At 48.1% G+C, this 15308-nt stretch overlaps 8 protein-coding genes across 8 annotated transcripts; 2 read left to right on the top strand and 6 right to left on the bottom strand.

Annotated features, from left to right (window-relative positions):
• Window positions 1–22: 22 nt before the first annotated feature.
• Window positions 23–982, bottom strand: SAM35 (SAM complex subunit; the record flags this gene model as incomplete). Its single annotated transcript, XM_024857421.1, has 1 exon — window positions 23–982. One exon carries the CDS (start codon window positions 980–982, stop codon window positions 23–25), a length of 960 nt encoding a protein of 319 aa, XP_024714557.1.
• Window positions 983–1136: 154 nt separating this feature from the next.
• On the bottom strand, window positions 1137–1859 carry C7M61_002030 (polyamine acetyltransferase; the record flags this gene model as incomplete). The annotated part of the gene is made up of 1 exon (XM_024857420.1): window positions 1137–1859. One exon carries the CDS (start codon window positions 1857–1859, stop codon window positions 1137–1139), a length of 723 nt encoding a protein of 240 aa, XP_024714556.1.
• A 479-nt stretch (window positions 1860–2338) lies between these two features.
• HAT2 (Hat2p) lies at window positions 2339–3499 on the bottom strand (the record flags this gene model as incomplete). Its single annotated transcript, XM_024857419.1, has 1 exon — window positions 2339–3499. The coding sequence occupies one exon, from the start codon at window positions 3497–3499 to the stop codon at window positions 2339–2341; it is 1161 nt and encodes a 386-aa protein (XP_024714555.1).
• Window positions 3500–3607: 108 nt separating this feature from the next.
• Window positions 3608–6073, bottom strand: C7M61_002028 (uncharacterized protein; the record flags this gene model as incomplete). Its single annotated transcript, XM_024857418.1, has 1 exon — window positions 3608–6073. One exon carries the CDS (start codon window positions 6071–6073, stop codon window positions 3608–3610), a length of 2466 nt encoding a protein of 821 aa, XP_024714554.1.
• Window positions 6074–7475: 1402 nt separating this feature from the next.
• On the top strand, window positions 7476–8465 carry C7M61_002027 (uncharacterized protein; the record flags this gene model as incomplete). Its single annotated transcript, XM_024857417.1, has 1 exon — window positions 7476–8465. The coding sequence occupies one exon, from the start codon at window positions 7476–7478 to the stop codon at window positions 8463–8465; it is 990 nt and encodes a 329-aa protein (XP_024714553.1).
• Window positions 8466–9243: 778 nt separating this feature from the next.
• On the top strand, window positions 9244–10061 carry C7M61_002026 (uncharacterized protein; the record flags this gene model as incomplete). The annotated part of the gene is made up of 2 exons (XM_024857416.1): window positions 9244–9662; window positions 9725–10061. 2 exons carry the CDS (start codon window positions 9244–9246, stop codon window positions 10059–10061), a joined length of 756 nt encoding a protein of 251 aa, XP_024714552.1.
• Window positions 10062–10155: 94 nt separating this feature from the next.
• PUT3 (Put3p) lies at window positions 10156–13137 on the bottom strand (the record flags this gene model as incomplete). Its single annotated transcript, XM_024857415.1, has 1 exon — window positions 10156–13137. One exon carries the CDS (start codon window positions 13135–13137, stop codon window positions 10156–10158), a length of 2982 nt encoding a protein of 993 aa, XP_024714551.1.
• Window positions 13138–14204: 1067 nt separating this feature from the next.
• C7M61_002024 (CAP domain-containing protein) lies at window positions 14205–14966 on the bottom strand (the record flags this gene model as incomplete). The annotated part of the gene is made up of 1 exon (XM_024857414.1): window positions 14205–14966. The coding sequence occupies one exon, from the start codon at window positions 14964–14966 to the stop codon at window positions 14205–14207; it is 762 nt and encodes a 253-aa protein (XP_024714550.1).
• Window positions 14967–15308: the final 342 nt, after the last annotated feature.

Genomic DNA, 15308 nt, shown 5'->3' with positions numbered 1-15308 from the left:
ATCATGAAAATGCTGTAGGCCGTTAAGCGAACCTGTCGAGCACGATTGCCCGGCTTTCTTTGACAATTTGAGAATAAGCGCCCTTTTTGATCATTAGGCCAATATGGGTGCCCTCGCTGAAGAATTCATCAATGACGAAAACAAATGCAGCAGTCTTGAGCTCCAAAACTGTGAAAGCGTCAGACGCCTCATTCTCCTTAATGTAATTCCAAATCAACGGGAGATTTCTCTCAAACTGAGACATTTTTTCGAAAAGCAATTTCTGCAAGGCAGTGGCATTGGAACCGTAATAACCGTCGCCAATATCCTTGCTTCGAAGAGCAGCGTGCACTCTGTTTCTATGGAAGATCAGCGGGTATTTAGCCTTGAAGGAGCTCCACTCAGGAATGGCATTTAAAAGTCTTGCAGTCAAGAGGCTCTCGATATAAGCATTATCGCCCGTTTTCAAAAAATCAAACACCTTGTTGAGCTTCGCCGTCTGCGAACCAGCCACATCCGATAGAAGTATGAGTATCCACAAGTCGCTGAGATCGTCAAGAAACAGATTCACAAGGAGCTCAATTATACTGTTTCCAAAATTCTTATTTCTTATAGAGTCCTGAATTTCGTTCGTCTTGATAACAGTAGCGGTGTCTTTTGTCTGTTCCACCAATATAGGCAATTCGTTAGTAGGTGAGGCCTCATACGAAAAGGCCACCATGCTGTACGGAGACTTCTCCTTGTTTTTGGGTAAAGTAAGACCATGACGGTGACAAAGAATCAAACAGTCAGCAAGTGAAAAGGGGTCCGTCGGAAGTGTTTTTCCTTCTATGTGGGCGAGTCCATGTACTCCCAAGGTGAACTTGGAGTCTGTGTCTTTGGACGAGTCCTTCACACCAAAATACACAAAACCCTCATCACTGGGCTCGCTGTAAATCGGAGGATACGTTTTTAGCGGGAACGTATCGAAAAGGGCCTTTATTGGGCCAGGTACTTGGAACATATAGTCGTAGATGTATTATACTTAAGATCTCTGCGCGCACTACATAGTGGTGGGTGGTAATACACGGTCTAAAGCCAGCCAACTTCTGGGCTAATAGACGTCTAGCTGGCAGGTTGAGCGAATCGTCAATCATGTTGGAGGCCCCGCCAGGCTACTACTCCTCCTCCTGAGGCACCAAGTCAATCGACAAGTCGTACCACGTCTCGGAACCGTGCTTGATGTCGCTGGCACCGTGCAACTCAAAGCCAATCTTCTCGTAGAAGGGAATCAACTCCTTGTGGGCCACGAGGATCACCTTGCTGCCCAAGTCCTGGTTCGACAACTTCTGGATGTAGTCATGCATCAACAAGGTGCCCAAGTTCTTTCCTCTCCACTCGGGGTCGATCACCAAGCCGTGGATAGCAATGCTTCTGGCATACTCTACGTGACCTGCGTCCTTCTTCAGGTCACTAGGCAACTCCATGGCGGCCTTGGTCAACTTCTCGGTTGGAGTCTTGGTGGCGGTGATGTGGCCAATCAAAACCTCCTTCACCACAGACAGCTTCACAGGTAAGCTTGGGAAGTCCTCGTTCTCCTGGTCGCCATCGCTGCTCTCCTTGTTGTTGGGCTGAACTGAACCATCCAACTCTTTCGAGGATGCACCTTCAGCATTCAACTTCTCCGCCACCTCTGGCAAGTTGATGGCGTTATATTTGACGCCGTATTCACGGATAAACAACCCGGAACATAGTTCCGGGCAAGCAATTAGTCTATACTGCAACATGTCTCTGGAGGCTTTTTCGTCCTCGGGAAATCCCTTGTTCTCAAGCTGGACACATTGGTCAAGGTCCTCCACCGTCAACGGACGAATGGACAAATTCGGAGGGAAGTCGGACATACTGGCTGGCTTGTGGGGTGTATCAAGGCAGGCTTTGTAGAGGCAAACTGTGACTTGACGAGGTCTGAGATCTATTATGGGTAGTGCGAGGCTGAAAATTAGTATGTCTCTGGGCCGCAACCGCCAACAAGAGAGATAAGGGACTTTCCATGGGTTGGGTTTAAAAGTATAGTGTAGAGGTTCTGGTATGTGTTATTTGATCTTCCATTGATAGGGGATAAGAATTTCCATCGGAATGGAAGACGGGTATAGGGTGGGTGCTAGGTCGAGCCACACAAGGCTTATACTAGCCGTTGCAGCAGATAATGTCTGGACCAAAGACGCTCCACGAAATTGCTTCACATCTCAATGAAGCATTAGCCGTAGAAAGCCTTCAAAGTCTGGCTTGGCCTTGAACTGACGCGCAACTAGAGCTTTCTTAGACCATGACCACTTGCAGTCATTTGCAGCCACGGGCGAAAAGTCAAGGATTCAAAAGATTACTCCAATTCACTGTCCTTTGGAGCAGCTGGAGTGTCCTTGATCAAAGACAGACTCACCTCCCACAAATGAACGATATTGTCATCTGCCACTGAGGCAAGCGTCCAGTCGTCGAATGGACACCAGCTGAGATCCGTGACACCACCGGTGTGACCAGCATGCATCATGAAAATTTCAGGGCATCCGTCCTCGGCATCCTCCTGGGTCTGTTCCTCGCCGATTTTGGCCAAATCCCAGAGAATCACTCTTCTGTCCTGGGATCCCGAGGCAATGATTCCGTCCTTGTGTGGCGAGAATTCGAGACATGTGATAGCATCTCCGTGGCCCATCATGGTGTGAAGTGGGGTGGATGAAAGATTTCTCAAATCCAAAAGATTGATATTGGAGTTGGTGTTGCCTAGGGCGAGGAGATTGCGAGAAAATGGCGAGAACGAAAGCGAGTTGATACCCTTGGAGTCTTCGTTGTAGAATGTCTGCACTGGCTTCTCAGGCGTACGAATGTCGAATAGTAGCAACTGCTTGTCGTCTGAGACAGATCCAAAGAGGTTTTCGTCAAAATGGTGCCATTTGACATCATTCACAATATCTTTATGGTTCAGGAACTTGTGCACAAGGCCACCGTTATTTTCAATATCAGACACATTGGTCAAGGCGACTGTGTGATCGTCGGCCGAGGAAAGCAAATAGCCGTCTTTAAAGCTGTTCCAAGACAAGCCGTAACCGTTTTCCGTGTGAGGAGCCACATGACCGAATTTTTCATTCTTGCTCAAGTCGTAGAAGTCAAGCTCACCACTTCCATTGATAGTGGCGATAATTTCAGGGTTCTGGGGCTTGTAACGTGCTCTGTTCACCTCACTGGAACATTCCACCTTTTGTGTGATTTTGATCTTTGATGAGATCTTCTTTTCGGAGCCCTTGATTGGCAATTGAGTTGATGCAACTTTCAAGTGGTCCTGGGCTTCTCCAGATGTATGGGTTCCAAGAAGCAATTTGGCGTTTATCACGTCGGTTGTTTCCAGAGTAGGTAACCATTGGACAGTGAGGGATGGCCACGTAAGAGCAGTCTCATTGATGAACTCATACATGTATTTACAGTTCTTCCTCCAAAGCTCATATTCATCTTTGATGTCGAGCTGTTGCTGACTGGCGTTTTCTGTCATTATGAATAAATACTGGTGGTGATGTCTAAACGCGCTCCACTGGCGGATGTATAGGAAAATCAACACTTCATCACGTGTGCGTTTTGCAGCCAACTCCGCTACAGGCAGCTAAACATCTTCATTGAAGCTCGAAAGTTCTAATTGTTCATAAGAATCAATGAGCTTTAATGCTGACCGAATATGATCGAAGTATGGTGATCCTGGCTTCTCCGTAGACGCACGTATCTCGTCTTCAGACTCGCTGAAAGACAAGTTGTCAATGTTCATATCGAGGCTCTGATGTGGCAGAGACAAGCTGTGGTGCTGCACTTCTCTGTACCTCATAGAGTCAAGGTCTTGCTCTAAAATATCCTTGATGCCTGTGTCCTTAAGTCTCTTTCTCAACTTGGGTGTTTTAGTCACTCTCACGAAGAAAGACCGAATTCCCTGCTTCTGATGGGCAACAAGCCAGGTCTTGAGAATGTTAGCCGCAGAGGAGTCCAAGTAGATCATATCTTCAAGGTCGAAGATCATGTACTTGGTCATGGACAGGTCTCTGCTTCTTTTCAGAGCAGGATGTGCTTTAACAGAACCATACATCTCCACGCGTTTAAGACGGGCACGAAGGTCACTGGCATTTGTGAATGTCAAAGGCTCTGGAATTCTGATAATTAAGCAGCCTTCAATCTCCTCAAGAGCTTGCAAATTAAGAGGCCGCAAATTGTCCGTGAAAAGGTTGAGCTGCGGAATAGCCAACGATGTGTCGTCACCCTTGGAAGTGTTATACTCCTCGATTCCCTCATCGTAAGATTCCAGATGAAGGTCAGCGTCAAGGAAAGTGTTGGTTCCAGGTACACGTCCCAAAATCTGAATTCTGGATTCAGCTGAGTTGCGAATTACCCGAAGCAAAGAGTACACCAAACCGACGGCAATGCCTGCCTCCATCGAGAAAAATAAAGTGGTCAATACGGTGATGAAGAAAGTGATGAGTTCATCATAGCCCTTACTGATCCAGTGAAAGTAAAGCTCCTTGGGCACCTCGGTGATAAGCGAGATACCGATTACAGCCGTAATTACACTCAAGGTGCTCTTGGGGATGTAGTGCAAATACTCAAGCACAGAATGCAAAGTGACTAAAGATATGACACCCATTATAGCACCAGATACCGTGGTTTTGGCTGAAATAGCATTCACTTTAGATCTGCCATAACCACCAAAGGCAGGCAAAGCACCCATGAAGGAACCAGCAATGTTGATTGCACCTAAAGCCACGAGCTCACGATTTGAGGAAATTGGCAAATCATAGCGGGAGCCCAACGATTTCGATGCGGTTGTCGATTCAAAGAACCCGAGCATGGCACATGTAAAACCAGAGGAGCTGAGCTGGCGAATAAGGGGCCACATCTGCGCCGAGAAGGGGTGGTAGATGTGCAAACTGTCGGGCACATCCTCGATGGTACCCACAATTTCAAGGCCCATGTGGTTCCACCTGAACTTGAAGCACAATAAAGTGGAAACGACCACCACAATCAAAATCTCTGGTATGTAGATGGCGAGTCTCCACCTAGCGTTGGACGAGTTAGAAGCCCTCGACTTGAAAATTCGAATCGCCATAACGACAAAGAAGGCCACAAAGCTCACTTTCATTGTCAAGGCGTGAGACTCTTTGAAATGGTACATCAAGAAACGCACCTTGTCAAAAGGTGAGTGGATGTCCATGTCGTCCAGGTCCCTGATAACATCGTCCATGATGCCATTGAGGCCAAGCATTGAGATGGAGGAGTTGATCACCATAACAATACCCACACCACAAATAAAGCCCTTGAGGAGACTCTCATTGAGCACGTTGTCTAGGAAACCGAACCTGGCGATTCCGAATCCGAGCAACGTGGCTCCACTGACAAGCGTGATTGCACAAATGTAGATGACAGGGTCAATGTTCTTCTTCTTGGCATGGTGCAAAAGCGGCTCCACTGCCTGCCCCACAATCAACGATATGGGTGCCTCGGGACCCACGATCATTTGCGGCACGGACCCAAAGATACAGTAGATCAAGGGCGAGATTCCCAAGGAGTACAACCCGCATGTGATGGGCAGCTTGGCCAACGAGATCGAGTAGGAGATTGCTAGTGGGATCTGGAACAGTGCCAAAGAGATACCACCAATAAGGTCACCCACAAGATGGGAAAACGAGTACTGATGGACCCACGACAAAATAGGAAGATAGTATGGAAGCAACACCGAGAATTTAGGCTGGTTGTGTCTTAGAGCAGGGGTGTACTCTGAGATCAGGGAGCCTTGGTGCCGTAGGGTTCGATCTCCACGTTTAGGCACGTCTATACTAAACGAATGTTCCATTGGCAGCGCCATTTCGCCAGGATGAGATCTCAAACTGAGAAGCTCTGCGTCTATAGGTCTTCTGGAAGGCCTCAAGTGGGACGAGCTGCTCCCATGGTCGGTATCTGACTGCCTTAACAAGGGCTCCTTTTCTCTGTTGACCCTTCGTCCAGATACAAGACGAGCACTTGGAGAAGCAATACGCTCGTCAGGTTTATCCTTGAACTGTCCACGGCCCCTCGGCGTTGGGCTCTTCATGGTGTAGTAGGAGGTGTTGATAAAGAGATCTAGTTCGACCACAATGCGTGCTAGTCGCATTATCATGCATCACGGTTGCGACACATTCTCAGAAAATAAGGTTTATTATTTGCAAGTGGAGTAATAATTGGGCGTTCTAGAGGTTATTTTATCAGAGTGGAGAGTGGTTTTTGTTTTGGTTAGTTGAGAGGTCGGTTGGTGCCTTGACAGTGTAGCCGCACGAGGCTGACATTGACAGCTTGCTGGAGGGGGAGAGACTACAACAGGGTGGGAGAATATAAATCTAAACGCTTGAGTAAAATAAAGAAGAAGACGTTTATTTGTGTTCTGGTGGTTGAAGGTGGGGCACCGTCCAATCAGGTCCCGAGAAATGGTCATCCCAGACAGCTGGTGGGGTAGGTGAAGGAAGCGATATACAAGAGGATTTCGACATATTATTGGGAAGTGTAACGTCATCTCTTCTTTATTTGTCTTCGTTCGATTAACCAAGAGGATGGGGCTTCTTCAGGTGGTTGCAAAATCCATGCGCAGTATGTACAGCCTAGACCGCCTGGGGGTATTAAAGATCAGCAGTTATTAAGCATTTGTCTCTTGGAGATCTAGGCTCTATTGACACTTTCAAGGGCCGCAAGGAGGTTGAATTCGCCTTTGGGGTCGTAAGGAGTTGCCTCGACTGCAATGTATGGTAAAAGCCACACTTCGAGGATGTAACGAGGAGTACTCTAATCAAGCTTCACTCAAAGGGATACATTTTGGAGTATGGCGGAATTGGTCTTTTTGAATGTACAACAACGACACACGGAAATCCGTTCAATTGAAGCTATCTATTTAGGGAGGGTTGTTAGAGCTTCAGGCTACATGAACCGACAGACATGCTTCATATATGCTGAACAGTCAAAAGTGGGCTACCAAATATTACATCTCTCTCGTTTCATATCCCTTAAAGTGATAGTAGTACCTGCTGGTTTTGTGCTATCTCAGAGTCGCCGATATTGGCTCTATCAGCGCCGGGTTTGCAGCCATAGCACACCAAATCACCCCAACACACACAATTTAACCAAAAGACCGTCAAATCACTTTTGAAGCTCACTCAACCGAAAACAATCAAAAAACCCAATATTTCACGCACTTATCGTGTACTTTCTCGTGTCTGGCTCACCGCTTCCAGATAACGCTCTCAGCTCCGAAACCGGCCCTGACGATCAAATCCACAACCACACCTCCATCGTAAATCACCAACTCCATAATTACCATAACCCAAATAGAATCAAAAAACCAATCCCACAAGCCCCAAAACTGACCCCACCTGCTTATTTACACCAACCACCCGGTACCACCACCCGGGCTCGACTGCATGAATCATACCCTCAGAATCTTCAACAACCACTGAACCAAACCCAACATGTTGCGTTCAATCGCCGCCAGAAGACTTTTCTCTTCCACTTTGGCAAGAAAAGATACCCTTGCGTTCATTGAGGTCGCCAACGGCAAGGTCCTGGCGGCTTCTTTGTCTGCCATCAGCGCTGCTAAGGCCATTGGAAAACCCATTCTGGGTATTGTGCTTGGTCCAGAGGGCGAAAAAGGTGCTGAAAGTGCCGCCAAGATCGACGGTTTGGCCAAGTTGCTCGTCGCCAAAGACGCCAAATACGACCACTACCTTGCGGAGGAGGTGGCTCCTTTGCTTAAGGAGCTCGTGTCGAAAAACAGCTACACCCACTTTGTCACCCCTGCTTCTGCAGTGGGCAAGTCGTTTTTGCCTCGTTTGGGTGCTTTGCTTGACGTTCAGCCTGTTTCTGATATTACCAAGGTCGTTTCCGAGGACACTTTCGTGAGACCAATCTACGCTGGTAACGCTTTGGCTACCGTCAAGTCCAAGGACAATGTCGTGCTTGCATCGGTGAGAGCGTCTGCTTTCCCTCAGGCCGAACTCTCTGGCAGTGCTTCCATTGAGGATGTTTCTGAAGCCGTGGAGTCTGGAAACAGAACTGAGTTTGTTGGTGAGGACCTCGTGAAGTCCGAGAGACCAGAGCTCGGCTCGGCCTCCAGAGTCGTTTCCGGTGGCCGTGGTCTCAAGAACAAGGAGACCTTCGACTCCATCATGAACCCATTGGCCGAGAAGCTCAATGCTGCCATTGGTGCCTCCAGAGCTGCCGTGGACGCTGGCTACTGTGACAACTCCTTGCAGGTTGGTCAGACCGGTAAGATTGTTGCTCCCGAGTTATACGTTGCTGTCGGTGTTTCTGGTGCCATCCAGCATCTTGCTGGTATGAAGGACTCCAAGACGGTGGTTGCCATTAACAAGGACCCTGAGGCCCCAATTTTCAATGTTGCAGACATTGGATTGGTGGGCGACCTCAACGAGGCCGTGCCTGAGTTGGTCTCGAAGTTGTGATTAGATAATAGAGTGTTACGATGAGTGGTTTTGTAGATAGAAGCGAGAGTAGTACTGGGGTTGACAGAGTGCAAGAGAAGTCGGAGGAGTAGGGAACTGTTGAGCTCGAGAACTTGGTATATAACGGTATCCCATTCCAATAATTGAATTCTCTTGATATTTTTGAAAACGTTGGTGATTCTAATCGAAGTTCATTAGAGACTTGGTCCGTGCATGCTCAATACATGCTCTCTTAGGATAACAGAACCCCATCTATTCTCAACCTCCATTCCAAGTGATATTCCTCGGTGACCTATGGCTTATAGATGATAAAGAAAAAAAATACGGTTTCTGCTTCTTCTCTATTCCCTGAAAAACATGTACTGGTCGATCGTCAGTAAGCACATTGCATACCATGCGACATGTGGTCCAGTCCCAGTCGGTTCCCCACATCCCCACCTCGAGAAATTTTCACCAAAAACGAAGAAGCAGATGAACCCTTTAATTCAGTAACTATATCATGGAAACCCCCAAAACCCCCACCTCTATCCACCTCATTGCACCCTTCGCCGCATGCGGCAGTGGCTGCGAAAGTCAGCCGTCCATCAACAGACCAACCAGCACCTCGGCAAAACAAAAAATAAAAAATCTTCACCTTCTCTTCGGCACAAATAACGTGATAGTAAAAATTCTCCAATTTACTTCCTCTCCAACAGAACGGCTGTGCCGTTCATCTGGGACCCGGACTCGGTACTACTACAACGCATGCTCGCGAATTTCTCAGTAAACATTACTCCTTATGTCTAGAAGACAAATCGACATCGACAAGGACAGGGCCACCGTGCTCCTCCTTATCAATACCCATCTTATAAAAAAAGCGTACCAGATGTACGTGTCTTTCTTGAGCAACCCGCCGGCGCTTCAGCTGTTGGCTCCTCAAGGTAGACAGCAGGTTTTGGAACAATACCTGAACTTGAACAAAAGACTCCAGTGCAACCTATCTGTCTTGTCATACATCAACGACACGTATCATAATAAGGCTGCTGCACAGCAGCCCAACAGATTGCAGTTCCCCGTGATCCTTCTGGCACCAGCAGAACTACCCGAATTGCGCCAGCTATATAAGCGGCTTCAGGACCTTTATCCCGAGGCGTTGCAGTTCTTGAAGGCCAAATTGCAGCAAATCAAACAGATCAGGGAATGCAGCGGCCTGGAATGGTCCAGCAACCCCCACAAAATCAGCAGGGACCCCTTCAGGGTGGTCCCATGCCTCAGCAGAGCCCATACGATCAGTTTGCAGTGCCACCAAACTCGGACATGAACAGGGCTCGGGCCCAAAAGCCGGACCAGCCGCAGAAACCCATGAACATGCCACAGAACCTGTTTATGGGCCCACCAAAGGACGATTTCCATGCATTCAACAACAACCCAAACGCTCCCAACGGTCCAGGTGGTCCGGGCGGACCTGGTAACGGCGGCTTTGCCGGCGGCTTCAATGAAAACCCCGACATGCCCATGAACATGCTGTCGATCCTGCCTCAGCAGATTTTGCAACAGCAGCAGCAACAGCAGCAGCAAAATGGCGGTGCCAACGAGTTCCTGATGGACTTCTACTAAGCACCTGTATTTATATGGAACTACGCTTCCCGTTTGTACAAGTAATGTAATATCATACAATGTATTTATGCAAATGGCCCTTTGGCGAGGGCAGCTAGAATAGGTCTCTTTGGAATTCCAGGTTGATGATGTCACTGTACCCGCCAGCGTACCCGTTGGAAGACGAATTTCCATTCATGGCATTCTCCATCTCCTTGTGAAGACGAGCCTCGCGTAGCGAGTTCATGAAGTCATCATTCAAAGCCACGGAACTCTCGGGTTTATTTCCCTGAAGTCCACCCAGGCTTTGCAACCAAACGGCATCGTTGGTGATCTCATTCCACAACTTCTGCTCCTCATCAACGTATGTCAACCCCTCAATACCAGCCAAATCGGCATTGGGGTAGACGTCTCCTCCTCCGAACCCAGCATTGCCAGTATTCTCCTTGAAATCAAAGGCACTTTCCGTGGTCAAGTTCGCTGAGGCCGGTATTGTAGGTGTATGTCTATGGGACGTGGCCTGCGCTGCCGATGGATTTGGTCCATTGAACTGGAGATAATCTAGACTTGCTCGAAGTGGCTCTGGGACTTGCGACAAGGGCTGTGGTTTCGTGAGGTTCAGCTGATTGTTGTGAAGAGCAGCTGCGTTGCCAATGTTGATGAAGGACATGGTATCACCAAAGGCGTTGCTTTCAACATCCATCTTGGCGGCTTCTACGCCATTTGTAGGGGGTTGACCGTCATCGTGCTTGGAGATCAAGTCTTGCATGACGCCGTTGAAATCGAGAACCTTTATAAGCTTCAAGAGTTGCGCTCTTCTGAGAGCCGCTGGGTAGTTACCAAGCTTCTTCATCTTTGTAAAGAGCGTGAGAGCGTGATCTAAATGCTCTCTGGTAGCGTCATGAACTCCGAAAGACGCATTGAATAGAATGAGAGTGGATGCAGAAGTGAAAAGATATTCACGGTCCATCCACCCGAAAAGGGCCACCATGTTTTGTGGCATGAGTGCCCATATAGATTTGATGGTGTTGATAGAGGCCTGGAAAGATGCGTTCAAAAGTGTGAGAACGTTCTTGGAATACTTGGTCAAGTCGACGTAGCGGTTCGAAAAGTTTTGTACCTGGAGCTCTCGGAGCTTCTTGGTAGCAAAATGGAATAGAAGTGGACGAACGGCTAAATTCATACCTTGGAAGTATTCTGTCATCAAATTCACGATCAAACGGTTGATCTTCACGTCATCTTTAGAGAAGTCAACTTGAAGGAAATCCGGAAGTGCCATCTTCCAATTGAATAGACGCTGAACCAAATCAGAAACCACTGGTAAGATGTTGGCTGTGGGCTGTTTGGTGTAAAGGGATGACAAGATGATGGCATTAATTTGTGTGATGGTGACGCAGTTGTTGATGTATTCTGCCGAAGGGAAGATGTAGTAACCTCTAACATCATTCTCATCCTGTGGAAAATCATCAAGATCGATCTTGAAATCGTAAGGCAATTCCGTAGACACACTGTCGTCGGCAAAACTCAAAGGAAGACCTGCCTTGGATGAGAGCATTCTCTCGTACATGTACACCGTCCACCAGATTCTTCTCCTGTGCTCGAGTTCAAATCTGTTCAAGTTCTCCATATCCGCATCAACGTGCCATCCTAAAATTAAGGTGGACCGAAGGGCAAGGCCGAAGTAGAAATAAGATGCAATGGTGCAATCAGCGACCTGGAGGTAAAATGCGTATAGAAGTATGACTTCGATACCGCCATCTTTGGTGATGTTGTCGATAGCTCCAGATGCAAAAAGACCAGTGAAAAGCTCAGATGCCTGGTAGAAGAAGCCAGAACCAGGTAGCGTGTTACGCTTGTTGGAATCCTTCTTCTTGCTCTTCTTCTGACCAAACATGTGTATGCGTTCTTGCTTCGACCTCTCGTGATGTGGATCGGAGTCCGTGCCTAGGTACATTTCACCCACTGCAAAAATCAAAAGAATCTTGCAGAACCAAATCGTCTCTAAGATGGTTTCGTTGTCGGTATCCTTCTTGATGGTGTTTTCGTCATCCGCAGGCCCGACTCTGGGCGCCATGTTTCTCTTGATGATCTTCTTATTCTCGCTGGTGTTACCCAGGTACAAGTTCATGAGAAACCGTTTGACGAGGCCCTCGTTGAAAAAGTAGAAACAGCCGTCGTTGTAGCTGATAAATGTGTCAACAAGTAGTATAGCATATGAATATGACGGAAGTGTGAAATTGACAGATAAACCAGGGCGGGTATTGGTCTTGGCCAACGTGATGTTGTATGCGTTGCCCTCCTTTTCGAGGATTTTGGTCTGTCTGCGTACTTCACTGGTAGCTGTGTCTTGGAAGCTGCTCTGAGAAACGAACTGGCTCTGGGGCGAGTCCACGGGCGTCGTGTTGAGTGAGTTGGGGTGAAGGAGTGAGGATTGCTCGAACGTTGGAGCCATGTTCTGGATCTCGAGCCCGAAAAGGGTCATGGAGGACGAACCCACGTAGACCTTTTCGCCCGTTCGTGATTGGATGAGGCGACCGTACTTGTCCAAAGAAGGATGGATGACCTCCTGGCCTCCGTGCTCGTTCTTGGTAGCAGCGTGGAATTCAGCTTGAGTCTGTGGGGGTTGGGGTGGTATATTGGATCCAAAGCGGCCTCCGAATTGACTAGTACCTGGTTCTGTTGAAGAAAGCGACGGTTCAGATAACGTCGGAGAAACCTTCCTAGGCGCCTCCTTCACTGAGTTTCTCAACGCTGCGTTCTCCTTCTTAAGCCGTGCAATGTCGTCCTGAAGCTTGTATAAGTATTTTCTGGACACAACCAACCGCTTCTCGTACTCCACGTATTCACACTTTGTTTTCGCCATCTGGCACTTCGAGCATGGCTGTCCGCCAGGACACCGTGTGTGGCGGAACCGGCACCGTATACATGCTCTTGCCGTTCTCTTCTTATGTTCTTTGGAGTCTGCTTCGATTTCTTCCTCCTCCTCTTCTTTTATACCAGGAGTGGGGTCTCTAGAAACGTCATTTCCAGCCGGGCCAGGCAGCGCCACCGGCAGCAGGTACTGCAGAGGGAGCTTAGCCGGTAGCTCGTTGTTCATGGGGTTGGCGATGTAGTTGGTGATAGTCCTGAGTTGGAGAAGACCCCTATGTGTGCAGGCACCGGGTTGCACAAACCACGCCGGAAGCGGGCCGGGTCCCTGAATACGGGGTTTTGATGTAATTTTGTGAAAATTTGGGCTCTACTTTTACTTTGATTTTGTCATTTTTGTTACAATCTGCTTGTGTGGTTTGTAGTGCTGGTTGACTCATGGATGAGAAAACCGTTTGTGGCTGCGAAACCTGTTGGGTGAATGAGGGGCACCAGTGAGATACACAAATCGTGTCACGAATTCGTAAAGCCTTATATTTGTAAACAATGGACTTTTTCACATCTCTTTTTTTTTTTTCCAATTCTACTTTCCTTGTGGATTCATGCATTTATCTGTGTCTTTATGTCCCTGGATTAATGTGTCGGTCGGACTCGGGGTGTACTGTGGAGACCCGGATGTCATCTCATCTGACATGAGTCAATCTGCGAAGCCAAGACCGGACAAAACGGAGCGGGATGGAAAAGTGGGACGATGGGATTTTGGCTTATTTATTGAGGATACTTGAAAATAGGCTAAAAAGCATTTTCTGCTTTATATGTTGTCTCTTGTTTTCAAGCGCTATGTGGATTTGACGAGTGGTTGCGAAATCGGCCTTGATGGTGCACCCAGCCATATTGTGTAATCGTAAAACTCCATTGGAGCTGACTCACGAAATAAACCGTGATATTACAAAAATAAAAGAATCATGGGAAAATTTGATAAAACGTTCATTCTGTCATTCTATGGAATCTTTGATGACCAGTGAGGGGTCTGTTTAGAGAAGCCATGCCTCGGGTACCTCGGTGATCTACATGTGGATCTGTTTATTTACCATGCGATGTGGAAGTAAACACAAAATTTTCTGATAAGCTTCAGGGGTACAATGAGCAATAACATGGGGCAAATCTTATCGGAAGTTGCCCACTTCAAAGTATTCCATTGTGTCCCACGTTTTTCAGCCTAGAAACACACACTCAATGACTATGGCCTACACTTTCATTAACTCGTAAATCTCATTCTTTTATATCCATCCCTATTTAGTTTGAAGAAAGGTTCTCCGTACCCAGGCCAACCATGTTACCGGCTGGAGAGTACTCACACACAACGTAAGGGCTGCCGTTACAGTCCTTCTTGGCGCAACCCAACTCGGTAGAGCTCTTCCAGATAACCTGGGTGAAGTGGTTGAAGGTGGTGGCACTGGAGTAGTCGTAGCCCTCACCCTCGTCGTACCAGGCCTTGACAGTGGCCTCACCACCGCCGTAACCAACAGCCAAGTTCTCACCGTACTTGCCGCCAGAGTGCTGCAAGGAAGAACCGCAGGTGTACTTGTCGGCCATGTTCTGGGCGTAGCTGGCAAGCTCGTCAGACCAGCTCAAGGCTGGAGCAGAGTGCTTGGATCTTCTAGAGTTGTGGGCATCCAAGATGTCCTTCTCGAAACCAGAAACATCGGAACTGGGGGAGGAAGAAGCGGACGACTTCGACGAGGAAGGAGAGGATGGTGGAGTCACGGTGGTGGCTGGTGGCTCGGAGGAGGTGGCAGCCTCGGTGGAGGAGTCAAAGCCGAAACCACTGGTGTTGATGAAACCCTGGGTGACAATCAGGACAGCATCGCCCTGGTCATTGTCGTCGCCTTGGTTGTCGTTGTCGTCGTTGCCAGAAGCAGCAACGGCAGTAGCCTGACTGCCGCCAACAAGCTTACCGTCAGCGTCAACGGTAACGTAGTGGGTGTTTGTTTCGTAGAAGGTTCTGGCAGAAACGGAAGCAGCGTAGGCAGCTACCAAAGCGAGGGAGAACTTCATGGTGAAAATAGTGGGTGAGCAAGAATGTGGGAATTGGCTGTTTATCAAGCAAGAAAGACGAGAGCGACGGCAGATAGGAACTCGTGTTTTGGCTTGGTGCTGAGGGAAGAATGGAACAGTCTGGGCAGATCGCGACCTCTTTATATGCTGGGGAAAAATCCGAAATCGAAATCTTTGAAGAGGCTTGTTTCGGGACCCACCAGCAGGGCTTCTCTTGCTGCCCAGTCTGGCCAAACCTAAGATCAGGCACTTTTCTTTTGCACCGTTTAGCGGAAGAATGCCAGCAGGTGGTTGCAAACGCGAATCTGCACCATGCACAAAACGCTGCGTGGTGTCAACAAG

Source organism: Candidozyma pseudohaemuli (assembly GCF_003013735.1).
Source record: "Candidozyma pseudohaemuli strain B12108 chromosome Unknown scaffold00003, whole genome shotgun sequence".
NCBI classification, from domain to species: Eukaryota; Fungi; Ascomycota; class Pichiomycetes; order Serinales; family Metschnikowiaceae; genus Candidozyma; species Candidozyma pseudohaemuli.
This window is presented reverse-complemented; position numbering and strand designations above follow the sequence as displayed.